The following is a 27804-nucleotide window of genomic DNA, read 5'->3' as shown; positions in this document are numbered from 1 at the left end:
GAATACTTAAAAATTCCGCTTTAGACAACAGATCTATAGACGGAACGCCGGGTATAACATAACGAAGTAACATAATTCATACCCTGGAGTCCCCTTGGTGTTTTAAGGCTAACGATTTCTTTTTAAATATCAAAATTGGGCCGCTTCGTTGTGGTACAAAATGAAGTGTCCCCGTAACATATCTATACATCCTGTTCATCTCTCGAGGTTGAAGTATCAGCCATCTCATCTTCATCATCACTTAGGGGTTCATAACTATCTGAAAGGAGAGGAGCTGGTTCCTGTGGCCTGAGCAACAAGGACGAGCTGCTGGGGCTTGAGCCTGGGGCCAGATTGACCGCAAACGAATGGGGCACCGGCGAAGAACGAGCACTGCTAGATGCAGAACCCACATTGAGTGATAAGGAAGAATAAGGGAAAGTCATACGAGCGGCTAAAGAAACTACGGATGGGTGGTGACTCTCGGTAAAAGGCCATGGCGGAAGAGGTGAGGTGCGGTCACCCCTAGATGGGTGACTGGGTGATTCGGGTGGCGCGGGAGAAATGGGGATCATATTGATGTAACACTCTGTTCGTGATGTAGCTTCTTGACTCGACGAAACTCTATCTGGAACTGAACAAGTGTCACCACCATTGCCTATCAATGAGCTAGAGACCGGATTTGCATTTGACGAGGATGACTCTTCGTAAGGTTCCGTGGTTGGTTCGTCCTCAGACTCCCGTATTTCCCCTTCGGACAACTGGTCATCGTCCTCAGATTCCTTGCTTTGAGATGGAATTTGATCACGATTAGCCGTTTTGGTTGTTGTCTCCGGATGCTTGGTAGACTGAGGTGTAGTCATGGGTTCACCGTGGAAGAGTGGACTAGCTTTATTACTCAAAGGTTTGTCTTCAGAAGACAATGGTTCGTCCTCAGACTGACTGCTCTCTTGCGAGGGAGGAATCTCTCCTTCTGAGAGTGTATCGTCCGTGTGATGAGATTCTTCATTTGGACTTAAAACATCTGATGGCTCTTCTTTGGGTAACGATGTCTGCTCTGTGTCCTCCACTTCTTTGTCAGCAGATACTTCATCACAGACTGAACCCTCATCAGAAGGAACTTGAGTGGAACCTCCAGATCTGACATCTGGTGAAGCTACCTCTCCCTGTAGTGGAACAAACGCTCCAACAAAAGTCGAGTAAGAAACCTGTTCATTATCATCGGACACACAGTCTATTGCCGAGCTGATTTCCGGATGGTTGGTGTCTGAAGGGGAGCTGTAGGTGTCAGGCTCCGCAAGAAATCCATGTCCAGTCGTAGGAGGTTTCTCAAATGCGTCCGCTTCACTTGTTTCGTTCGATTCGTATTCTTCGTTTTCTTGGTCCGATAAAGTGGACACGACATTATTACTTGCTGTTTCAGAAGCACCTGGACACACATAGTTATCTTCACCTGGTTCCAGCGGCGACGGCGATACAGACCGTATATCGGTCACAATGGAAGTTACTTCACTTGGTTGCGTTAACCCTGGCTTTACAGTGGTTGACGCGTTTTCATCTGGCTCCAAGATAACGCTATCATCTCCGATGTTATCACCTTCAACATTACCATTCTTTTCCAGAGTCGAGACCTCACCTCCATCAGGGCTTAAATTAGCTGAACTATCTGGTATTTCTTGGAAGGTTTCTAGCTCGGGCGATTCGAACTGCGATAAATCTGTGGCTCTATCTGTTTCACTGCTACCCACTTTGACGTCTTCACTGGATTCTACCACTACAACATCGTCCCTGTTTATGCTGCTTAATGTCTGTTCAGGTAATGCCGCCAGAGAATTATTCTCCACAGCGGTTGAAGGAGAGCTCTGTGAGGGTTTACAATTTTCTTGTTCAAATACATCAGATTCTCTATGAAACTCATTACCTGAAGTGACATTTATCTCTCCTTTCTCTGCACTAGGATCTGGGCCTGGGAGAGGTTTTGTAGCCGCTACAAGTGAACTCGATGTGGTTGGGGAATTTGCGGATGAATCATCGCGTTTTACGTTGAGCAACTCCTCACTGGGAGGTTTTGAACTTGTCACAACGTCCTCAGGAGCAACACTTTCCTGTCTGTCGTCACAGTTTGATACTGTTTTATCGATTTCCACATCTTTGTTATCAGAGGAGACTTCTGACGAGCTTGGCTTGAAGAGAGGTGAATCATTGGAGGAGTGGTCGGTATCAGGTCTATTTTTGTCATGAAAGAAGCTATCGTGATTGGCAGGTTTGTCAACCTCGGAGCTATCAATGGATTGAGTACATGGCTTCATTGTTGAACTCGATAGCATCTCATCACTACTCTCAGGTAGATTCTCTGACTCCTCAGCGGATAGAGTTTCACTGTCACTAGGTTCGTAATAGGACGACTGCGAATGACCCTGGGAGCTCCTCCTTGTCAGTGCCAATATGCGTGGATGCACTGGAGGGACCTCATCTTCAGTCTCCACGTCACCTTCGTCACCCTCTTCTGTCTCGCTACCAGACCCATGGGAGATTGGTACTTGTGCACACAGCCCACGCTGCAGTGGAACCAGATCTTCATCACTAGAAACAGATTGTGATTGTTGATACGGAAAACGTTTTGCTCGCCAGGATTGTTTTATCCTTTGATCTACGTTTTCTGCTGGGTCCTGTCTTAAAAACAAGTGATCAGACTGCAGAGGCGGTTGCGCACTTTCTACGCTCTCTGTATCCTTCCTTGCCCATGATCTTCGCATCTCATCCGCGTAAAAGCCTACTCTTTGGGTGATCTCTGTTAACACTACATTTGATGGTCGCGTTACTGGTGGACAATCCCCTGCTTTGTACATCCCAGCGAAGGGAGGTTGGGAAGGATTCAGGTGATGTCTCGATGGTTGTTGCAATTCAGCATGAGTAGAGTCAAGGTAATTGGTTGTTTCAAATATAGTTCTTACTTGGGGCGGCCTAACTGACTGTGGTAACGAGGAAGGCTTCTTTGCAGTGTTATCACTAATCTGATGTGAGGAAGTTTGGGAAGATTCTTGAAGATGTTGACCAACCTTTCGCTGAACGTCAGGTTCCATATTTTGAACACTTCGTGTAAATGGTTTATCAGACGGAGTGGGCTCCTGGTCTGGTCGCTTAAGAGTAACAACGTTGTCTTGATTAGATGCGGTCTTTCGTGAGTTGTCGACACGTTCTGGACTTCTCAGATCCATAGCAACTGTTGATGCAAAGCCTTTAATCAAGGGAGGTGGTCCCTTTGAGTTCAGTCCTTGTGATGCACTACTTGAAGTAGGACTAATAACTGTGTGTGGTATCAGTGGTGGAGGGCCATCCGGGCTCACTGAAGCCCTTGTTGATCGCACATCAGGAGGTGATGTGAGCTTGCTTGGACTACGCGATACCAAGCCAGTTCCATGACTTGTAATTGACACGCTGATGGGGGTGGTGCTAGAACTACTTCCCTCTTGCAAAGGTCTCATTCCAGTGATGGGCATGAGAGGTGGAGGTTTTGGAACAAGCCCAGTAGTAATTCCATATCGTGGTGTGGAAGCTCCAGGTGACGTTCTGGAGGGGCTTGGGGGTGATTTCACTCTCATATGTGACGCTATGGAATGCCCTCCTTGCCTTACAGGAGGCGATACTCGTACATCAATGGCTTCCTTCTGTGGCAAGTGTTCTCCCGCTGGAACATCAACTTTCCTAGCTGCCGCAGCAACATCAACTAAAGTGGCAAAGGCAGCCATTGGTGAAGATTCTACCGAAGACCCTGCTTTGTCCTCTTTGGAAAGATGCTTTGTTTCTTTAACGAATTCCTCTTCTGTAAGTGTGGCTGTTTTCTCCCCGTGAGGGTCTTCCCTGGTAGGTATAATCACAACTGGTTGTGGATCAGGAAATTTTTGAACACTTCCCTCAGTATCTGCTAGCTCTGGAATAACAGCAGCTCGATTGCGCATCTCAGAAACAGAAGCTGGCCTTGAAGGTATTCTCGATAGGTAGGAACTTGTTGGTGGCGAAACAGTTTTTGCTTCTTCACTATGAGCGGGAGTCTTTAGTTTCATCTCAGGAGAAAGTGGATTTGAACGTGGTGCAGATTCCTTTGGCGAGCGACTAGGAAGGGGGAATTTTGGTAGTTCACCAGATGACACGACTTTTTCCACCATTCCAGGGGCATACATATGCCTCTGCTGTTTAACAACAAAAGGGTTAGCCAATTCTTGCTCTGATATTTCATTGTGACGTCTGCCTGGCCCTTCAAGTGAATGATGAACAACGCGTCTTTCCTCACCTAAGGGTACAGGATATGGATGACCATAAACAGACATTGGTGGGTATGTTGGCACCACAGTCCTTAAACTAGCTGGACAATATGCTGCTCCTTGAGGATAGTGATGAGCAAACGCCCCACTAAGCTTTAAGTGACTGGGTAGATCCTCGCCATTTACACTATGTGGGAGCAATTCACGCACGGGTACCCCAACTGGAACCAGAAAACGTTGTTCTGGGTGATGGGGCAAACTTCCCACTGGATGCCCCATGTGGAAGGGATAACCATACGGTGGAGGTGTCGAGGTGCCAGCTGCATGCGGGCGGCTGTGGGCCAGAGGCTGATGCGAAGCTGACATTGGCATCAATCCATACACCTGACTCGAATATTCTCCACCGACAGGTAACTCGCGAGATGCTGATAAGCAAATGGTACCCGATTTATACTTTCGTATCGCTTCATTCTGCTCATAATCGTTTACTTTAACATCAGGATACCTCGGAGGAAGGTACGTTTCTTCTTTTCTCTTCTTTTCCACCTTTTCAGTCACTTCTAAACTACTTGTCTCAGCTGAAGCATACCTTGCCATGGCTTGCAAATGGGCCCGGGCAGATGATGAACCTTGTGCTATGGCTGGTGATATTGCAGTCGGGCATACTGGTGATGCACTGCTAACCTCTCTTTCGCTCGTTAAGTCAACAGTCTCTACCATTACGGATCGCTTTTCCCTTTCACCTCCTCTATTATCGACGGGAGTGTGTGTGCGTCTTGGTACATCTCTGACAGTAGAGGTTTCCTGAACAACATTACGACTACGATCGTGGTAGGCCTCACCTTCCCTGAGTCGAGAAGTTTCAGGTGGCAAATCGTGTGCTGTGATGTACTTTTTGTCTCGTGAAGAAGGCACTTGTATCAAAGGCGGTGGGGGATTTAGGGTTTGGGGGCGCATGGCGAAATTGCTCGGTGGGGTGGCACTCTTTCTAGATCGTAAATCAGTGTGGCTAATGATGCGGTCGCCAGACGACAGCGGAAGACTTTGTGGTCGCACAGGTTCTGTCACTGGTGGTATGTGATCTCCCGATGATGTTGGCCCTAAAGAAAACATGAGAAGAATAAAGAATTTAATCAAATGTTAGAACTTTAGCAAAGCCTCACTCTTGAGAGCCACTCACTGTAAATATCGAGAATCCACTGACAATTGCAAAATTTCGTAATTCATTTTATTTTTTCTAAAGGACCCTTTTAATGAACCTTTTTCGAAAACTACATAAAAAAGTTCTATCGCCTTTTTTTTTTCTCTGAAAAATCGGAAAGTTCAAAATACTCCTAGATGGCCGTTGTCCCCCCCGTAAAGCAATGAAAAATTACGCAACTCCGGCAACTTTCATTTCTTTACGGGGGATGGACAACGGCCATCTAGGCGTATTTTGAACTTTTCGATTTTTCTGAGAAAAAAAGCGCGATAGAACCTTTTAATATAATTTTCGAAAAAGGTTCATTAAAAGGGTCCTTTAGAAAAATAACATGAATTAGGAAATTTTGCGACTGTCGGCGGATTCTCGATATTTACAGTCGATGGCTCTTAAGACACCTCTACTTGGGGAACTGTTTCTGTCAGGGGCACAAACTTTGGTCCCAGCTGGCAAATTTTCCTTTCTCATAGGGAGGCATGATCATTATTCGAAGGAGTTGGGTAGATTTAATTATCAACAGCAAAGAAAAGGTGGCAATGTAAATACAAAATTCTAGAGTGAAGCTTACCGTTTCCTCCAGATGCCAACATTCTCAACATGCTTGAAGCTTGCTTTCCTTCTCCTGTGTCAAGCTGGTGAAAACCTTCCATCCTCCTTTTTTGATCATCTTCTATGACAATTACATCAGGTTTAGGCACATCCCTTGTATATGACACGCTTTCAGGGATCCTTGGATTCTTCTTGACCACTTCCGGGCTAGCATCTAGAAAGTAATTTTTAATAACTGCTGAATGAAAGGTACACTCCAAATACCAATAATTTTTTTAAGCAATTTCTGCGTAATGCGTTTTAACATTCCGAAGAATTATCCAGCCTTTCGAAACTTTACTTCGACTACAACTTGGACGCTGCCACTTTTAATACTATTTAGCAACCATGCTGCTTTCTTATGACTTAACAAACTTCAGAGCACAACATGGCTGCACTGGATTTTTGGCACATTTCACGGTAATTTCGAAAGGTTAGGTTCCTCTTTGAAATCTCAACGCGCAGGTTGTCTAGAGTGAGTTCAGATGTACAGGGTTATCACACATCCCAAACTGCTAAAGATGCAATGGATTCGCAGAACTCAAACTATTCTGGAGGACAACAATCCTCAGCTGAAAGGTCATAAGACAAATTTCTACAAGGCAAAGAAACAACAACAAAACAAAAACAAAACAAAAAAAAGAAAGAGAATTGTTAGTTAACAGGAGATTCATGGTGGGGATAACTTTTCGAGGAGAGACAGTGTCTGAATCCGCAAAGGGTGAAGATTCATGCTTAATGTTATATAGAAAATAATTATAAACTTAGTAAATAGATTTTTTAAATATCAACCTTAGACTCACATAGTAAGTCTTGGCACCTCCATTCCCCTTTCCAGTGATGAATAATGGAATGCAAACTTCAGTCTGCGACATAATTTTTTTCAACATTGTACAGAAGTAGGAAAAGGTGAAAATCACGCATAGAAACATTTTCCATCCCCCATGACCAGGGTTGTAAGACACCGATCTGCATTTAACCCATACAGAAAGCTATGTTTATGGTTAAAAACCTGTTACTAAAATCACTAAAAGGTTTGGATATTCATACACGAGAATGAGTCTTAAGAATGCATTACCCAACTAAATCAAATAGCCTGGCTATAGGATCATCAGTGGGAACTCAGAGATTTGTTTTCGACCTTTGACTGCTCCTCTTCTTCAGACTTTTCAAAAATGTTTTACCTTGCAATATGCTTGCGGTGGATGGTTCATAACGTGCCACCCCTTGATACGAATAAGATGGTTTGACAGATGAATCCTGTGCCGTCAACCGCTCAGTGGAATGTGGTACTTGACTTGGAGTCTTTTCTCTCTGATCAGACGAAGTTTGTGATACCACAGGTACAGGGGAATGACTAGCAGGTCGACTGAGTGCGAGGGTGTTTATCACACCTACGGATGGAACTGAAGGAGCAAAGAGAATAGAGCTTGTTGGAGTTTGGCCAGGTTCAGATGGGTGCGAGGAATGTCCATACACACTACCAACATGTGACTTGGTAGTAAGAGAGATACCAGCGTGTGCCATTATAGGGTGAGATGAACCAGGGTGCAATACCCCTTTATTTGAATAAGTAATGCTAGGTGACGATGATGACGATGCATGCAACGTAGCAGTGTGTAGAGGGTCTGTACTGTACGCGATGGACTTGGGCGTGGCAGATCCGTGATGAATGGGATGCGAGTCCGGATGAACGTAACCTGGTCGCGTTGAAACCAAATATGGAGCTCTTAAATGCGATAAATCCGACTGCAAGACTCTTGGACCTACTGGTCTCGGATATACAATTCCAGAAAATATGGTTTCTGGTTGTGGTGATCGTGAGGAACGAGTGGACTCGGGCTTCGAATATTCAGGAATTGGGTGTCGAATAAATACTTGATGTGGTTGCCCAGTTCCCACATTAGGCGAGGCTCTACCAATGGACGCAATCACACCTGGAGTGGGCATGAATAGAGTGGAGCTTGAGCTTGTCAAAGGAAGATGAGGGGAATGAGAAGGGACTATCCTTTGGAGGTTGGAGATGGACGACGCTACTGGAGAGGTCGTTGTAGGTTCTTTCAGGGGTCCCACCGCAGTGTTAACTGCACTAACAAACACCGAGGTGGACTCTTTACCACTGGTGGAAGCAATATTGCTATTGGAAGAAGCACTGCTTGGTTTATTATGTGGATCTGACGAACGAGAATTGTAGTCGTCTGATGGTTGTTGGGCTAAGGTATGTTTAAGGTGTGATTCCCGCCTTTGAGTAGTGCTAGGGCTGTCTTTGTGATGTTCCTGTGGATTTGGATGTGGCTGTGGCTGTTTATGTGGGTGTGGCTGCTGGACACGTAGCATCTGTGAAAGCAACAAAAAAGTTAACTCCCTCCTTGAGGAGTTACCCCACAGCTGGTAAACAGAACTCTATGATTTATCCTGTTCGTTTTCAGTTGAGTGTGTTTTTTTCTATAAATGTTGTGCCGCGTAGCACTATAAACACAAATGGTGGAACAGAGAATTAACTCTGAAGCGCCAATTAAAGTGCTAAGTGAAACCCATGAAAAACCCACTGGGCGTTAGCCCTAGTAAAGGGTAACAAGGTACCACACGAAGTAAAGAAAAAAATTCTTATGACCTCGGTGAGAATCGAACCCACGACCTCTGGATCAAATCTACCGTTGCTCTGTCGACTAAGCTACGAGGTCGAACAGAGAAAGTCGAGGTGGATTAATTTACGCATTAGAGTTAATTCTCTGTTCCATCATTTGTGTTTTTTTTTTCTACTTGGTGAATGGCTAATGACATTTATTTTTGACCGTCCATACTTTTGATCAGGCAGTCTGACTATCAGGGCGAGAGCAGTCCTGAGAAGGACGACTGTCTGTAAAGAGGAATGATGTTTCGATCATCTTAGCACAAGTCATCGGCAAAGTCAAGTGATGAATTCATCAAAACGTTTAGCACCATCTCTGTAAACAGTCCTTTTTAGGACTACCCTCACCACGACGATTAGACCACACGATGAAATGTTATCTCCGGGTCGAAAGCATTTTCTGTATTCACGATTTATACCGCTAAAATAAAGTACGTCCTTCAGAATCAGTCTTTTCTCATATTTACGAACGCAACACATACTCTTATAGGTTTGAGGAGAAACTCTGCTCTTTACTATGCTTAGCTAATCACCTTAGTAGCCTCATGTTCTGCAACAAGTGCTTCCAAGTGCATTTTTTTCTTGTAATTGAAGTAGAAGTTCTTACACTGAGCACCAGTCTTGGTTATAACCCGTCGAGCTATAGCTTCCCAATCGCGACCGCACTCTCTCAGACCTGTGTAAAAATCACCAACTGGTTAGTTTCTCATACATCTCAGAGCTTTCCGGCCCAAAAGAACCAAATCAACATAAAATCAAACAGAAAGCCTACTCCTAACCCCTTGCTAAACCCCCTTGAAGCTTTTTTTTAAGGACTGAAGGTAGAAATTTTTTGCGGCATTGCATTCTGAGACTTTTTTCTAGCGAGAAGTAGTGTTGGTTCAAAATCTTGAAAATTTTTAAAAGTTGAACCGACATTACGTTCATGCTGTACATAATATGAAAATTTAGTGGCATAATTTACTGAAGTTGGAATCATTTTTGTCTACTTAAGTGTGATTGGTCAGTTTTGTTCACGTGACCCCTGTGACAGAAGTTCGTGGCAAACTCACCTTGAAGGGCAATCGCTATTTCTTTCTCACTCCAACGGGATGTCTCCACAGGATGATCTAAAGACAATAATCATAAAAATGTAATAATAAGTTTCAGATTCTGCTGCCTTCCTTATCAAAGGGACCATATTGTGATGTTTATTCATTCTTTTCTGTTGTTCATTCCAGCTCCCTTGTAGTTTGTTTAAAAGCTACTTGAGCAAGGCGTTGGTTGTAAAAGTCATGACAAGGAAACAAGTCAATCAGTCACCATACCTGGTCTCCCTGTGTACCTAACTGAAGGGGTGGGCGCGGTCACAGGAGCTGTAGTCACTGCGGACGGAAGGTGTTCCTCTTCACTCTCATCTGCCGAATTAGTAATTTCCCCCGAGTCATCACCTCCTTCAAATCCACCTTTAGTACTGAAATGACAAATAATACCTCAGCTTTGCTTTGGACCAAGACAGTGAAAGCCAACCCTCACAAAAAGGTCACGATTCTGCCGTAAGCCATACCATAATGCTGCCATGATAAGCTGTAAATTATCTACAGTAAGCATGCCTACAACCTGGTTTGTCTGTGCAGCAGAGTCTAAGACACTTCTCGGAAAATACTTGCCTATAATGTAACTGGCATCATTATCTACCTGCTTTCTGAAATGCCTCCCCTTGACTTGTTTGTAGGAGCGCCCTCACGACTACTTCCAAACTGTGAAGTGAAAACCCCTTTCAAACTCATGAATAAATCTAACAAAAAGTTAAAACATTTGCTACTTAAGATTTTGTTGTAAAGTATATGAAAATCAGTCAATAGTTACTAACTAGCTTGTTACAGGTTAACGATCAGAGAAAACAACGAGAAAGCTGCGAGGTGAATGCGATATGAAGGGTGTTTCGTTTGCCTCTCTGACATAAGACAGAAAGCTTAAAACAAACCAAGAATTGACCACAACAACGTCTCATTTCGCCAACATAGCGGATATGGAGAAAAGTAGGGATGGAGGGAATTGAAGAAAAAAAAATGAAACGTTGCAACTTAGGTTCTGCCCAACAGTTTTTCAGAAGTTTGCCTGTGTTTAACAATAACGTAAAAGAAACATATTCTATTATAGATTGTTCTTAACAAGTGAATTTCTAGGGTTTTTCATTAGCAGCCAGAAGGGGTCAATTCAATAAATTCAGCCTGCACACAACAACAAATTTGCATACTTGATCCCTCCTCCTTTTCTTGAAGTTGTGTCTTCGGGACAACTGTTTGTAATGTTCCTTTTTCTTTGTCTGATAGTAAAACAGGATACAGTCTCCAACACTCTGTAAATGGAAATTAAAAAAGCTTAGGAACAGAGAGGGGAGCTCATGTTATACTTCAATTTCATTTTGCACTATTCCACGATAATACTGAATTAACCCTTTACGCCCTGACATCAGTATGCATATTCTCCATACTATTCTCTGTACAATTCCCAAGTAGCTGACAAGGAGAATTCGTATAACAATCAAAAGTTTCTCTAGTTGGTGATCATTTCCTTTATCCTCCTGAACTTAATGTTTGATTCAGGGGTGATATTGTAAGGAGAAATTAGATGCTAGTCACTCATAGGAGTCAAAAAGTTTAATCCTGTACAACCATACACAATTTTCAGGCCTGGATTTGCCACAGCATATAAGAACAGTAAACTTAAAGACATTATTACTTTTTCTTCACTTTTGTTCTTTATATGCACCTAATATAGATGGGTGATTGAAATCACAGCATACATACTCTATAGAGGTTTTGCACAGCAGCCATGTTGGATGGCAGGAACAATAGATTATTTTACGCATGGGAAAAAATTTTCCTTTCTTATGCAAAATATTTTCATTGTTCCTGCCATCCAACATGGTTGCTGTGCAAAACTTCTATTACTAAACATAACTGAGGGAAATTGTAGCAAATGCTGTTGGAAAGTGCTCAATTCACATGAGTGTAAAGCGAAATGCAGATCAAAATGACTAAAATGAAACATGCATGATTCCCTGTAACTCTGAGTTTCGCGCTTATGCACTTGTCAGACAGATTTAATGAGAAACATTCGTGTAGGCTAATTCATAAATACATCTAGATAAAAAAAAAAGTAGCTACTGATTACAATAGGTTGTTGATATATAATGGGTGAGAAAAAGAGAAAATTGCAATGTAGCGGGGAAGTGTCAGATGTTGTTTAGATGAAACTGTCTTGTTTTCATGACGGCATTTGGATATAAGTTCGAATCTTTTATTCAGTAAGTTGTTGCTGTTAGGCTTAATAATTATGAGTTTTTCGGTCAGGCAAAGGTCGCATCTTTTCGTACAATAGACTTTTGTCAACATATTCACATCTACTGCCTCACTGTCCATTAATACATCCACACTCATTGTAATTTTCTCTTTTTCTCACCCATTATATATCAACAACCTATTGTAATCAGCAGCTATTTTTTCCTTATCTAGATGTATATATAAATCAGCCTACAAGAATGCTTTTCATTAAATCTATCTGACAAGTGCCTAAGCACGAAACTCAGAGTGACAGGGAATCATGCATGTTTCATTTTAGTCAATTTTATCCATATTACTAAACAGATATATGATTGACTAACCTTTCCAGGTAAGAATGAAGAAATAAAATCAAAGTCCTTGGGATTGTGAATAAATCTGAAAAGCAAACCTTGAACATAAGTATTCTTTATAATATAAGCATAGACCAGTACAAAGTGCCGGGAAGGTTTAAAGGCAAGAGAAAGTGAAAACAAATGACGTTACGGGTACAAGCATTCTGGGTTAAGGGTGGATACATCTCCAAAGATACTGTGGTGCTGCATCAGGGGGGGAGGGGGGGATGGTGTCACAAAATAATTTTTATCAACTGTGTTGATAATGCAAATTGGCCACCATAAAGAGATCCTACAGCTGGGTTTAATTAGGACAGTTGAAAATTTATAATTCTTCACTTTGATAACTAAACCTCCTTAATCAAAATGACGAATCAAGATTAATTTTAAGAGCAAAAATTTGAGGCAGAACCACCTGCAAGATCTAAATCCTTACTATCTAAACAACATTTTATGTTCTTTGACTTTTGATTTATCATCTTACTGGTTTAAGTCAAATTAATTTGATGACCTGCTCCCAGTTGGCTTGTTAGCTTAATTAGTAGAGTGCTGCACTGGTATCGCAGAGGTCAGTGGTTTGAATCCCATACAGGCCTGAATTTTTTCAGGTCTGATTTTCACTATTGCTTAAATAGTGCTCTTTACTGTGAGGATCGTGCACAAATACATTTTATATTTTAGAGGTAATATTTGATAAATTAATAAAAGTATTTCTTCATTGGCCATCCAACAAAAAGAAGAACTGTTCTCACAGAGTCCTTGCTCTCTTACTTGTCCTTGAAGATCTTCCTCTCTTTCTCTGTCCATATATTCTTGTGTTTTCTTTCATTCAATGCTGCAAGTGGATCCCTTATGAGGCCTAAAGAAGGAGGAATTAGTCTGTCAACTCTCTTATGAGAGTTCTCTTCTGTCTGTAACCATACAACATCTCGTAATTAACAAATCATACTCCCTCTTCGCAGTCATTTCATTTTGTTAATCACTGTATGATTACAGATGGAGTTGGACTCCACTCATTACTATTACTTATTAAATGGTTTATCAATAAGCCAATCTCTGTGACTGAAATTGGCAGATAGACAGTGCCAAGGCCTGATAACAGACTGCCATAAAATAGAGTCATGTACATGTATCTACTTTATACAAGGTACAGCACTGACCATTTCTGTTGATGAATTTTACTCTTCTTTCGTCTTTGTCCAGTAATGGTGGTGGTTCAACAGCTAACGTACGCATGTGACGTTCATTGGCCTAATAAAAAGGAATGAGCCATCTTTCACACAAAAAGTAAAATAACTAACTGCAAAAATAAAGAATATTTCAATCATAAAACCATTAATTAAAAGCAGACTGAAATTGGTCAAACTCTTATTTTCCTCTGTTGCCGAATATGATAATGACGAGAAACAAACACAGATCAAATCTCGACCAAGGATAAAAATGAAATAAAACAACAACAACAACAACAACAATCATAACATTTCTTTGTACAACAGCTTTGAAAATCAAAGAGCAAACTGTGGTACAACCATTTCTCAGGTGTCATCTATCTTTGCTATAAGAGGAAAATTGAGTTTCCAGATGGGATTTGAACCCACGACCCTCCGTGATCTAGTCGGATGCTCTAACCACTGAGCTACAGGAGACTCTATGGTGAGCTCCATCTTTTGAAGAAAAAACCAACCCTAAGCCAACCATAATACTGAGCTACTCTTTAACCGTTCAACTCCCAGAAGTTATTAACATGTAACTCCTCCCTAAGTATATAAGATCCATACATTATCAAGCAAGCAAGTAATGCTGATATTCAAACATATCAGGTAGAAGTTTTATCTTGATCTAACACCAAATTTTTGTAACTAATTTAAAAGGAAATGTGTTACAGCTATATGGGAGAATTAACAATCAGATCTCAAGAGTTCAAAGGATTAAAGAGCTTTTCCATTTGGCCTTGCCCTTACCTCTTGCTCATTTAAGTTGTCAACAATCTCATTGAATTCAGCTTCACTTCTGGCCACAATACCCCAGTTACTTCTGGAGCCCATTCTGCAACAAACACATTTCATACATTGATTTCATTTAATTTAGCAAATAAATCACCTAGCACATCACAGAAAAACTGAGCAAACTTATGTTAGCCTTTGAATAGCTAGTGGGTAATACTGATTAGCATTGTGTAGCTATATATTTTTTAAAGTAAATGCATTCAAATGATCGGATATAAAAGCCTTGAATGCACCTTTTTTTTTATTAATTATCATGCGTGTTACTGCTGTATTGTCTTTTTGAAAATATAATATGCCTCATATACTTCAAAATGAAGCAATTTTTTTGAGAATAGGTACTGGTAAGTAGAGTGAGTTAACACATTGTGCACATTTATTATATCACTAGCAGTGCCCATGGGCAATACAAAGAGAATCCTGAGCTCTGATTGGTTGCCCAAGCAGGCAAGATGGGCCCATCTTTGATCCCCTCAAGAAAAACATTGAATGGAGTGGGTTTACAAAGGTTGTAATTTTGGGACAATGTCAGTGATCGAGTCACAAAAAAAAAAAAAAAAAAATGGCAGAAGACAATCAAAACAAAGAAAACCTTAAGTGACTAATGTGGCTTCATTTTGTGCAACAAACACAGTTCACTATCTTCCCCAGATCTTTTTCAAGTAATCCTCATTATGTAACTCTCTTATGTTGGCATTATCAGTTATGGTAAGAACACTGTAATGTTAATGCTTTAAATAGTAGAAACAATGAAATAAAAGTAATAATAACAATGACGATAATTACAATGATAATCATAATTTATAAAAACAAATGAGTGTGTTGTTTCAAACATCAAAAGACAAAACTAAATCAACTTTTGATGTAGGATTATATCAAAAAAAGGCACACTATAAAAGGAGCCTTAGGTCCCACTGGACCATTTGTCAATCAACCGTCGTGTGATGTAGAATTCTTAGAGTCAAGTCAGCTTGAGCTACAGCTACTCCAAAGCAGTGAACAGTGGGCACATTCCTCAAAATTGTTTTATGCCTTCATCACAATACAAGAATTTTTTAGATTTGTATTTACTTTCTCCAATGGAAACTGTCTTTATTTGTGGCAGTAAATTTGAGATCGAAGTAGGTGGTTCGCACGTTACCTCATGCCACCATACTGGTGGAAGTAAACAATAGATATCTCATTAGCTCCTTTTGTTCATCTACCAGCATTTAAATTTGACCCTCACATGTCAACGGTGAGTGACAAATGAGCCTAGGTCTTCCCAGGGAAGACTTCCTTATATAGCGCACCTTCGTGTTTAACTCACCTAGCAAATCGTTCTGTCTGTTCTCTTTGCTTCCTGATTTCAGGAAAAACCTTTTCATAAATTTCCCTCAGTTTAGTCTCCTTTTGCCTTCATCACAAAGATACAATATTATCACGTGGAATAATCTTGAATTAGACATTAATAAAAACAATTGGGCTGTAAGTTGTTATGGTTCATAAGAAATGAAATCCTACACTGTTGCTTCCTCAATAAAACGAAGAACTTTGATTGACAAGTAAAGAATAAACAGACAGGGAAGATCTGTGTACTCACTTTCTTCTTGGATTGTTTTCATTTCTCTCAATTTTCTTTAGCCATGCTCGCTTCAAAGTCTTGTATTCTTTACAGAGTTGACGATTCTGAAAGAGACACAAATTTCATTGTTACAAAATTCCTGATGTTTTAGACCTCCAGAGGTCCAGAGTCTACCAGTTTAACCATAACACAACTAAAGCTGCATTCACACTTGTTCCTCAAGTACAATTCTTGATGGGCACTAACATGAGCACACCTTTTTTCAAGTACCCATGCCAGAATTTGGGCACTGTGCCTTTGCCTGAGTACAGAGTCTTGACTTTCCACTTGTACACTGAACTGGGCACTGATATATGGGGTACTCAGTGTCTGAACACAACACCATTTTGTGCCGGTACCCTGGCACTAATGCTTGGGCACCAAGCGTGAATACAGCCTAAGTCACCCTTCACTTTTTAACTGAATATAAGAAGTTACTTTAAGTTACAATAAAAACACTACCCTCGTTATTTGAGAGTAGTAAGAACAAAGGAAAAAAAGAATTAAACAAACAGGTTGAGGAATTTTAAACTAAGGAAACACCAAAACACTGAACCACAACAGATGAAACATTACAATTTGAAAACTTATTTAAACAAGGAATTGAATAGAGTGAGTCATCTCTACCTTGAGTTCTTTAGCTTGCTTTCGTAACTGGAAATATTTGACCAATTTAGCTTTAATAGCTGGGGCTCTGTAACAGTAAACATTATTTTTATTATTTATAACTAGACTTCTATGTATATCTAAAATCTACCACTGACACCATTCTTATGCAAACTCTGTTGACTTATAAGTTCAATCATTGTAATGGTTGTAACCTTCAATTGCTGTCAACAAGTCATAGAAAAAACACTTGCCATGAAAGATCAGAAAAAGCAGATGATACAGATACCTCATACATGTACTTTAGGTCCTTGGAAGTTTTGTCCTTTAATGCTAGGAGCTGATCACATGGAAACAAATGGGCAATTGTCCACCTAACCATACAGTACCTCCAGCATAATGAGTCCAATACCATAGAGGGGGGGGGGGGGGGAGGAGGAAGGGGGGTTCATACAATATCTGAATTAGTCAAAGGAACAGTAGCATTTTAACTATGTTGTATATCACTCACTTTCTAAGATTCTCATGATAACAAGGGAGATCTGATGGTTGATTGTACAAGGGCTACAAAAAAAAAAAAAAAAAAAAAAAAGATACACACCAAATAAGAATTCATCAACTGAAGGTAAGGTTTATGAGTTTAAATTTTTTAGGGGCACTTTAACCCTTTAACTTCCAGAAGTTGATCCCAGTTGAGGCTAAATTACAACTTTTTAAGGCTGCTATCCTGCCTTATTTGACTTATTGTAGCACTGTATGGAACTGTTGTAAAGCTAGTGATTCTAGAAAATTAGAGAGGGTACAGGAACCGGGCCTTAGGGCTGTTTACTGTGATAGCATATCATCATATAGCAATCTTCTTAAAAGGGCTAAATTAACAACCTTGTATAACAGAAGATTGCATGATATAGCCGTGTTAATGTATAAAGTTAAAAACGATCTGTGTTCAAATAATATTAAGAACTTGTTTGACATAAATAATAATAGATATAATTTAAGAAACAATGATTTCATTATTCCCAGAGTAAGCACAACACGTCATGGTAAGCACTCTCTTAGTTACTTAGGTCCAGTAATCTGGTCTAAGTTAGATGGAAAGACAGGAACACTAAGAACGCTACAAGAATTTAAAAGTGCTTTACATACATTAGATATACAAAGTTTGATCTCCTTGGACAATTGCAAGAACTGTATTTTATGTAAATCTTAATATTTTATATTATCAGTATTGTATTTCTAATCTTTTACTAGGTAATTTTAATTACACAGGGTAGGTAGGATTGCATATTTTATGCATTTTTCATTTATTAGACTAGTTAGTTTAGGTGTCCTTATTTAGTGAGAAACTGCTATTGATTTGACACATTAATACAGTTTATTATTATTATTATTATTATTATTATTAATTTGTAACTTCTCCTTGTAGTATCCAAACATTATCTGCAAACAATTAATGAGAATACTCAAACCTGTCAAGTAAAAGTCGTTATCTTGATCTAACACCAAATTCTTGTAACTAGTTTACAAGGAAATGTCTAGCAGTTAGAAAGGAGAATTAACAATCAGATCTTGGGAGTTTAAGGGTTAGCTATGGAAAGTGGCAACCTAATATTCAAATGATTACTCTGCAAACCTTTCCTCCTGGAAGTGGCAGACTTAGCTTCACCAGTCTTGCTTCAGCTGTTTCAGCCTTTTTCTGTAAACAAGATGATCACGACACTTCAAACATCCTGAGTATAGTTAATGTTTGGATTCCAGGAGTGATGTTTGATGGTGTAGCCTGATCATTCAGGAAAGAGTACAGTCTTGAGAAGGATTACTGTTTTTGATAACCATGGAAGAAGTCATCAGCAGAATTGACTTCCACTATGAATGTCAGTTGTCTGTCATTACTACCAACAACAATCCTTCTCAGAAGTACTCTTGCCGAAATGTTTGGACTACCCCTGTACATGATCAAATCGCAGCTGAGTGATGACACTCACAATATTACACACACATGGAGCTATTCTATTCTTGCCATTCAATGGTTTGTGATATGCTTGTAAAATCAATTTGCTGTCCGCTTTTTCATTCATAGATAAGATACAGTATGTTAAAATGTTTTGGTTAATTTCTTTTTCTGCAATTTCTTTAATTGCCGTTTGGCTGCAAGGATCAATGTGTTTCTTGTATATCATTCACAAGTCAAATATCAAATATTATTACCGGAAATAATAATATTTTATGAGAACAAAGAATCTTCTAAAATTTTCCTTGTTCACAACCTATGGTCTCATAGCTCACTTGGTAGGAATGCCAAACTATTATCTGGGAGGAATGTAAAATTCTCCTATTCAAGTTTTAATTCACACATTCACTTGTTGACTATTTCTAAGTATTAGCAGTTATAGCATTACTACCAGAATTTGACTTATACATGTAGATTCCATGTTGGGTAAAAGTAAAGAAAAACTTTATTTAGCCAGGATGGCTCCTTCAGCTATACGACTGTTATCAAGAGGGGCCCTGATAAATGTTGTCAGGCCTATGTTCCATAGTAAATCACAGATGACCTCAAAATGAGGTGAAGACAAAAACAGTGGCACATCAGGGGTAATATATTGTGTCAATGACGTTCTTGTGACATGTTGATGCCATTCTCACATTCTACCACAATTTCATCATTCCTGGTAATAGACAAATTAAAGTACCCAAACTATTAATATTCTGGTTCCTTAAAGTTCCTTATAAATCAGGTTGGACTTGTGTAATGGAGCAGGCAATAAAATAATAAATTAAAAGGAAAACCTTTGAAGTTTGATCATGAGATACCTTGTTTTCCTCATAAATCTTCTGAATGATACTTTTGGGTTTAGGTTTTGGTGGTGGCAGTTCTTCCTCTGGTGGCTCACTGGGCTGTTTTGAAGCCTCTTCTTCAAGCTGTTTCTAAAATCATATTTAATCAATTCATATTAAGTAATGAACCCTTTTGCACCTTACCGTGAGTATGCAAACTTTCCATACTATTCCCTTTTCAGTTCTCATGGTGTTTACAAAGAGAATCTGTTTATCAATCAAGAGCTTCTATACAAAATGTAGTTCATGATCATTTCCTTTACTCTCATGAACCTTAATGTTGATTCCAAGGTGAAATCAAGCAAAAAAAAACCTAAAAAAAAAAAAAAAACCAATGCAAACATATTGAACATATCTAGCCCACTAAAAAGGGGACAAATAGCAGAGACAAAGGTCACACCAGTTGAAAGCAAGATCCAACAAGTACATCTACAGCACACAAATGATAATTCGACATACTGGCAACAGACCCAACAAATTCTTTCCAAACCTACTTCACCAAGTCTAACCTGTTTTTTCTTGAGGTTATTGATCTGTTGTTCCACCTGTGTGATTTCACTATCCACCTTCTCCATCCCCCGAAGAAGCTCATCTTTAGACATCAGATCAGAGGTATCTTCTGTCATTGCCTTTTTTTCTTCACTTTGGCCTTCAGAACCTACCAAAATATTTCTCAGTTAGTAATATGTACTCTATGCAATGAACACATGTTGAGTGAGTCAACTCCATATTGTGTGCCATATGGGATCACATGCAAAAGAAAGGCAAAAAAGACGAGAAGCTAATACATGGATACCTGGAGCTGATGGAGATACTGCTTCAATAGTTGGGCCAAGGTAAAAATCCTGTTAAATGTAACAAATCCATTCCATTACAAGGTTATGTCTATATCACATTTAAGTAATAATTATATACATTTAATAATTATTTGCCCAAGGTGAGGTGAATATCGTAGAATAATCCCCAAGACGAAGTTGAGGGGATTATTCGACAATATTCACCAAACCCGAGGCGAATAATTGTTTTAGTATAATTTCACAGCTGAACAACAGAGAAATTTCTAAAATCATAACATTTTAGTAACATTTATTAACATTTTATTTTAACATTTTATATAAACTGCGTGGAGTGGTTTATATAGCATCATATAAGGAACCGCTCGACCAATCAGATTGCTGGAAACTCTTTGCTCAGCTCTGAAATTATACTTATTACTATTATCAAATGATAATAAAAATAATAATAATACATGAGGCTACATGAAATTTAGGCAAGGTTAAAATAGAGGCACAATGGTCAGCAGAGGACATGCTGCAGGGCACCCCCTTTGCAATTGCAGGCTCACAAGGTTTTCAGTATGTTTTGAGATCATTGCGGGTGAGCTGCCTCTTGTGCTCCCACCCTCCCTCCTCTATGGTGGGTCAAGAGCGGGTATGTATAAAAACAATTCCACTGACTTGACAGTGTGACTGGTGCCAGGGGGGTGGACCGAGGTTGTGTTGCCATGGTAACCTTCCTGCTGTGGGCAGTCAGCACGACTGCCACAGTGCTACGGCACCTTCGTCCATGCTCATCAGTACCAATAAGTTTAATAATAATAATAATAATAATAATAATAATAACAATTATAAAATATTATACTATAACAAAAATTGTAAAACTCACATTGTATATGATAATAATGTTAATAACACCAACAATAACAATTCTTAAGGACAGGGACCCCAAAAATCTGAAATTAAAGAATTTGATGCTGATCATCATGTCTGTTTTGGTTCACATTGCTTATAAGTATAAGTGTTAAGTACTCCTCTGGGCTAGTACAATCTTTGTCTTGTCTGCAATGACAGTTTGGAAAAGGGAAAGTTTCCACATGCGCCCAATCAGGTGTTAATTTGGGTTTGTCTTTGACAAATTCAATTTAACTACTGTTTTGGAGACAACCAGGGTTAGAAGAGTGAACCCTATAACTCCCATGAGTGACCAAGATAGAATTTCTCCTTACGACATCAATACAATATCAAGCAGACAAGTGATGAGAATAAAAAACAATACAAAAATATCAAGGAATGATCAGTTGATCCAATACTAAATTCTCCACACCAACATTACAAGAACTGTATGGCAGACAGTAAGGAGAATTGCTACTGAGATCTTTGGAGTGAGAGGGTTGAGTATTTAGAACATAAATATCAAAGTGAAACATTCAGTGCATTGCAGCAATCTTTTACATGAGAACTGAAAATGATGACAACTATGACTTTTACCCATAGCTCTTACAAGTAACACCATCTTCTTGTTCAATAATCAGTTATTGTTTGAGATAACAAACAAGATAACTTATCAGTAATATCAGTAAATAGAGTACCTTTTGTGGGCCACTTGCAGATGGTGAAATCAGGGCTGGTTGTCCTGTGCTATCTCTTATTTTTTCATGCACGGCAGCTCCATACATTTTCAAGGACTGTGATGATGATGTTGTACAAACAACCTGCAGGGAAGGATGCCTCGAAAATGAAGCTGCTTCATCTGAAAATGATGGTGATGATGCTTTGGACTGATCTTGTCCAGAAGAAGAAACTGGGACTAGTGTTAGCTGAGATGTTGAACATGGAGGGGTGGTTGGTCCAACCCGGGGAGAAAGGCGTGGCGAGATCTTTGGAGACACTCTAGAGTGAGGAGATGATGGAGCACTTGTAGAATACCCACTGCCTTCTGAAGATGTCTGCCATTTTTTGGTTTGAAGTTCAGACTTTTCAAATTCTTTTTTACTTCCCTCTCTGAAATGAAACACGAGTGGATAATCCAAAATTAACTGTACCTTCAATTTTCCTATAATTGTAATTGATTTAGATGAAATTACAAAATAAAACTACAACATGTACAACATTTTGAAGGCATCTTGACCCTTACATCAAGTACATGGAGTGAAATTCTGATAGTTGAGGCATAAAATAATAAATAAAAAAAATTTGAGTGTGTATCAATTCTACTTAAAATTTGAGTCAAAATTTACCTTAAAATAGAATAATCACAGTTTTCATGGCTAGTTCTTACAATTTACTTGTGTATCACAAAAATTAGTTCAATTTTATTATAACCTTATTAATAATAACATAATCACTATATCTATGAATTACTTAAAGTGCCTCTGAGATCAAAATTTTCGTACAGCATTTTTTTCCATTTTCGTGTTCAGTGTGACTCCTTCAACTACTCTGCCAAATTTCAGTTTAAACCGAGCACCAGAAATATCTTTTTTCAGGCCGTTAAATTCACGATTTCGCCTCCACCATTATTTGATCATGTTCGGAAGTTGATCGCAGGACTCACAGGAAGTGACGTCAAAGGTTCAACACGAAAATCTCGCTTGGAAAAATGTCAAGCAAACATAACAGAGTGCTTTACTCTATTCTTACAAAAACTAAACAAAAATGACTGGGCATTGATGCGTAATTCAAAGCTGAAGTAATCGTGCAGAGCATGCTGCAGGTATTTCTCTGCATCGGAGCCTTGCAAATAGATCAGAGCAGGAAAAACGGATGTGATTTGTGCGACCTCGCCGAGTAAACTTCAATCCTACAGAAATATTTGTGATCTACTCCGAACACTTCTCGGAGGACTGTTTCGAGAGATCTGTGTACTTTGAAGGATCTAGGCAAAAAATTCTGTCAGGTTCAGTGCCTACTGTTCAAGAAGAGAAGGGAGAAGAAAAACCGTCCTCAGTGCGATCTCGACGCCGGAAAGCAAAGTCTACGAACCTCCATGGATTTTGTCACCTTTACATATGAGCTGATCAATCTCCACCGTTAACAACTCTCTAGCAGAATACCTTACACAAAGGAAAGTACTTGGTTAACATTGTAAATAAGAATGATAAAATAGCCGAATTGAGGATTGAGATTTCTGACCTCAAAGAGCTCACTTTTATACAAAAGAGATGAAAAATATAATTGTGTGCTCTGATTCTAAAATAAGCTGGCTTTAATATCAGCGAAAGCAGAACAAACAGCTCAAGACACAGAGCGTAAAAACACTTTAAAATGTAGGCTTGCAGCCAAAAAACTGAGAAAATGAAAATTTCTTTAAAAACCTGTCAAACTATCAACCATCTGACAGCCAAGTCAGCGTGCTATCAAAGGGTCTCAAATTCATCCCAACGCCCATGACAAACGAATTTAAAATCAGGCCAACTTTTGCGAAATTTATTTGCAAGACGAATGCGCCTCCATTACACCTTTCATGGACAAAACAAAGAACCACTTCTGTTTCATATCAAACTGAATGCCACCGGTTCAGTCTTCTATCACACTTCAGAGCTACTTGGAAATTTGTCATAATGCTACTTGCAGACTGCATCTAAGCCAAAAAATGCTTTGTAACGCAATGAGGTCACAGCTCTAAAAGAGTTGAAACAAACTCTGCTTTAAACCTCACCGAAGCAACACAACAATACATCATGAATAAGACAGAAAAAACAAAAGAGGCCAAAGTGCAACTCAACAGCAGAGTTCACTTCAAACCTCTCAAAGCACCGATAGTAAAAAACACGTAGGAAAGGGTTAATGAGATCATTGACCAAATGCATCGGGGAAAACACATTGATGGCTTAGAAATGGCTTTCACAAACTCCCAATATCCGCCTTTGGATACACAATTAGCCATTGCTGAAAACTGTTTTTACTAATCACCCGATCATTTCTTACAAAAAAGGAAAATCCCTTATGACAAGCAAAAATACAGTTCGAAGACGATAAAGCGATGCGACCACAAAAGCCACATGGGGAGTCTGTGCCGTTCTGTGTTTATCTTTATTCGCATGGCAAAAATTCATCGTTTGTTGGCCCAAAACTATCCACAGAAGCTTCAGATAATTTCTGGGACAATTAATCATCTGAAAAAGTCGACATTTCCCGACTGACAACGAAACAGTTCTCAAAAAAGTAATACATGTGATTCTCTGTGCAGTGAACAAAGAGAGTTGTGACAAAGCGAAGCATAAGTTTGTTGAGCCTTTGACATCATGATGACGTTTTTGCGGGCTCGGCTGGAACATGTTTTCAGTGATGGCGGACGATTTTTGGACAACTTTGAAGCGGTAAAAATTGGTCATCGAATGTTTGTTTTGAGTTTTTAATGGCAAAAAGAGTCTTAACTTGACCCAATTCAACGTTGTGTAAACAATTTAGGCCAAAATAAAATGGTCAATTTTCGTCTCAGGGGCAATTTAAAAAATACATTCAGAAGTATGGGTCAAAATAATTTGGCTTCATCACCTTAGTTGATAAATAATGCAAATTGACCATCATAAAGAGTTTTAAAGCTGCCGTTTTGAGAGTTGGCACTTCATCATTTGATTTGATCAAGGGCTAAGGCTTGAAATTTCTGCTTTGAAATTCTTTGAGGTGACTGATTTACATCATCTACTCAGTTGATATTAAACCAAATTATCTTGTTACACTCCCCCACCCATGCAGCCACCATAGTTTCTGTAGCCCCATTTATAAGTCAAAACAGTTCAATACACCTACCTTTCCATCTTAATATCTTTGTCACTAATTGAACTAAAGTCGTTGTAATCCCCCAGTCCAACCTCCTGAGAGAAAAACAATTCAAACGTGGTTTCATTGATCCTTTTATCCCACGTGTGACCAACAAAGAATTTCTCCTTACAATATCAATAAAATAATAAGAAGAAAAGTGATAATCCAATAGCAAATCATCTATATTAACATCACAAGAATTGTATGGCAGACAGCAAGAAAAATTACTTATTAAGAGATCTCGGGAGTTAAGGATAAAAGAAAGAATGATGTATTTTCATCTAATCATGGGCATGATTCTATCTTTGTTTAACACCAAGACTTAGGAAGCAGAATGATGTAGTGAAAAAGTTCGTACCTGGTGCCTTACATATGGAGGATCATAGTAAGTAGCAGGACCATAATTTGCCCCAGATGGAGGCCCTACATCCTCATCACTAAGGCGGCGTTGTCTTTTGTAAGGTGGGCCTCCATAGTAGCCATAGCTTGATGACCTTACAACAGGAAGTTAAAAGAAAAAATGTAAAGTCGATATTTCTTAATTTTATGTTTTATATAGAACAAAGAAAGTGGACCAAAAAGTTAGTTAATCCTTGAAATACAGGCATTATATGTGGAACAAGTACAGAACAGATAGGATAAATTTAACTGTAATGTATGGTTATTTAGGAAACATTTCGTTCACCTAATATTGACAATTCATATACACATGCAAACAAATTTGTTCAATTTCAAACAGGTGAAAAACACCTTTTAAAACACTGAAAACCCAAAATTTAATATAACTCCATAGACAAGTTCATTATAAAAACATATTTCTACTTTGCAAAAGGGAAAAATCCTCGCAGTAGAGAATCGTGCATCATACGATCGTGCATCATACGTATCTAATACTGCAGTTCAAAATATATGAACTTCATATGCACATTGCATCTGATTTATCATCATGGGTTTATTACGAATCAACTTTACGGCCTGTTCCCAGTTGGCTTGTTAGCTCAATTGGTAAAGCGCAGCACTAGAATCGCAGAGGTCAGTGGTTCGAATCCTGTACAGGCCTGATTTTTTTCAGGTCTGATTTTCGCTATTGCATAAATAGTGCTCTCTACTGCCAGGATCGTGCATCATATGTATCTAATACCGCAGTTCAAAATATATGAACTTCATATATACATTGCATCTGATTTATCATTACGGGTTTATTACGAATCAACTTAACGGCCTGTTCCCAGTTGGCTTGTTAGCTGAATGAGTAGAGCGCTGCACTAGTATCGCAGAGGTCAGTGGTTCGAATCCCGTACAGGCCTGATTTTTTTCAGGTTGATCTGATTTTCGCTATTGCATAAATAGTGCTCTCTACTGCGAGGATCGTGCATCATACGTATCTAATACCGCAGTTCAAAATATATGAACTTCATATATACATTGTATCTGATTTATCATCACGGGTTTATTACGAATCAACTTAACGGCCTGTTCCCAGTTGGCTTGTTAGCTCAATTGGTAGAGCGCTGCACTAGTATCACAGAGGTCAGTGGTTCGAATCCCGTACAGGCCTGATTTTTTTCAGGTCTGATTTTCGCTATTGCATAAATAGCGCTCTCTACTGCGAGGATCATGCATCATATGTATCTAATACTGCAGTTCAATATATGAACTTCATATATATATTGAACAAGATTAATCTTGTTAATCCAAGTTTTTGCAATGAAGTCACAATTGCTCTGACAAGATGTGGATTGCAGAATTACCAGCTGATGGTACATGTTGATAATTTGGACTTTGGCAACATTGTCTGTCAATCAATATCTTCCTTGATGTGATGATTACAACTAAAATCCCTGTATGTACAGTTTATCAACATCAATGTTTCACATCCCCATAAAATATTCAAGACAGGTAACATTAACTTAAAAACAATAAAGAAATGTACTTCTGCTACTAATGCAAAAGCAATCATAAAGAAATTATTCTTTTCATTATGAACTGTATATTGATCCAGTTTTGCTTACTCTACTGTTAATGTAATATATGTCTACCAGATTTTAGTACCTACATACAGGTATAATTATAATCTAGAAAATGTATTCAACATGACACTCTTTGATCAGCTTCAATTTGTTTAAACTAACTAAAAATATGATATATCTGTCGTCCTGGACCCAGGAATGAACTCAATTACAAACGCCAAAAAAAAAATTGTGTGATGGGATATGGGCAGGTGTTTAGATGCAGCTACAGATATATAAAAACCGATTTAAACGAGTGGAGAAAATTTTATTTTTAAATTCCAACATGCACTACTTCAAGATGGCAGTGGATGTTACCCGGAAAATTCTCCATATCTTTGTGGATATCCTCTGAATGATCTTTCGTCACCAGGAATGTATCTTTAACACAACAACACAATATATTTGAACAACAGCAAACATATTTTACCTCAAAGGTACTTTATGTTTGTATCAAGTTCTTACATATTACCTTCAAACCTTGGGACATCTTGTTCATCAAAGAGTTTTTCTTAGCATGGTACTTATAACGCTAGCCTATAAGGTTCCTTATTCGAATACAACACTGCAAATGCACTTGTGGCAGTCATCCCACCGATTCGCGGTTCAATAACCAGGGTAAAAAAAACACTTGGAAGTAACTGACCACTACTTCTCAAAAGCGAAATAATAGAAAGAAATATTGCAACTCACCGATGGGGTGGACCCCTAGACATAATCTAAAGTTGACTGCGTATCTTGAAAATGACGTTGATGGCGTAAAATTCAAAGTGTTTTTTCGTTGGTTCCCTCGTACTCAGCTTAAACAAAGCCGCCATTTTGAGAACTAACATCGCGAAGGGCTTGGTACGGTGATGACGTCACAGCTTTCGTTCTCAG

General features: G+C 39.1%; 1 protein-coding gene across 2 annotated transcripts; it reads right to left on the bottom strand.

Moving 5' to 3' along the window:
- Positions 1-98: 98 nt before the first annotated feature.
- Positions 99-27767, bottom strand: LOC111345156 (uncharacterized). 2 transcript variants are annotated; one of them, XM_088742587.1, is made up of 25 exons: positions 27619-27767; positions 27244-27306; positions 25275-25410; positions 24905-24969; positions 21742-22153; positions 20170-20218; positions 19883-20031; positions 19350-19463; positions 18169-18231; positions 17047-17099; positions 16557-16623; positions 15909-15994; positions 15636-15722; positions 14285-14369; positions 13484-13574; positions 13095-13182; positions 12312-12366; positions 10902-11003; positions 10340-10401; positions 9970-10115; positions 9715-9771; positions 9196-9338; positions 7215-8367; positions 6011-6205; positions 99-5341 (listed from the first exon to the last, which is right to left on the bottom strand). In XM_088742587.1, the coding sequence occupies exons 1-25, from the start codon at positions 27639-27641 to the stop codon at positions 183-185; spliced, it is 8703 nt and encodes a 2900-aa protein (XP_088598713.1). In that variant the 5' UTR covers positions 27642-27767; the 3' UTR covers positions 99-182. The 2 variants fall into 2 exon arrangements, with proteins under 2 accessions (XP_088598713.1, XP_088598714.1); XM_088742588.1 differs by lacking the exon at positions 27244-27306 and having other exon boundaries at positions 27619-27756.
- Positions 27768-27804: the final 37 nt, after the last annotated feature.

The sequence above is a fragment of the Stylophora pistillata genome, chromosome 13 (genome assembly GCF_964205215.1).
Source record: "Stylophora pistillata chromosome 13, jaStyPist1.2, whole genome shotgun sequence".
Classification (NCBI taxonomy): Eukaryota; Metazoa; Cnidaria; class Anthozoa; order Scleractinia; family Pocilloporidae; genus Stylophora; species Stylophora pistillata.
The sequence above is the reverse complement of the archived record's forward strand: the minus strand, read 5'-3'. Positions and strand labels throughout refer to the sequence as shown.

Excerpts from the sequence above, each read along its gene's own strand:
- LOC111345156 (XM_088742587.1), bottom strand. The coding sequence starts at position 27,641 with ATGTCTAGGGGTCCACCCCATCG. Across the intron at positions 25,411-27,243 it reads AGATATGGAGAATTTTCCGG|GTCATCAAGCTATGGCTACT; the intron begins GTAACATCCACT and ends TCCTGTTGTAAG. Across the intron at positions 15,995-16,556 it reads AGCAAGCTAAAGAACTCAAG|AATCGTCAACTCTGTAAAGA; the intron begins GTAGAGATGACT and ends TGTCTCTTTCAG.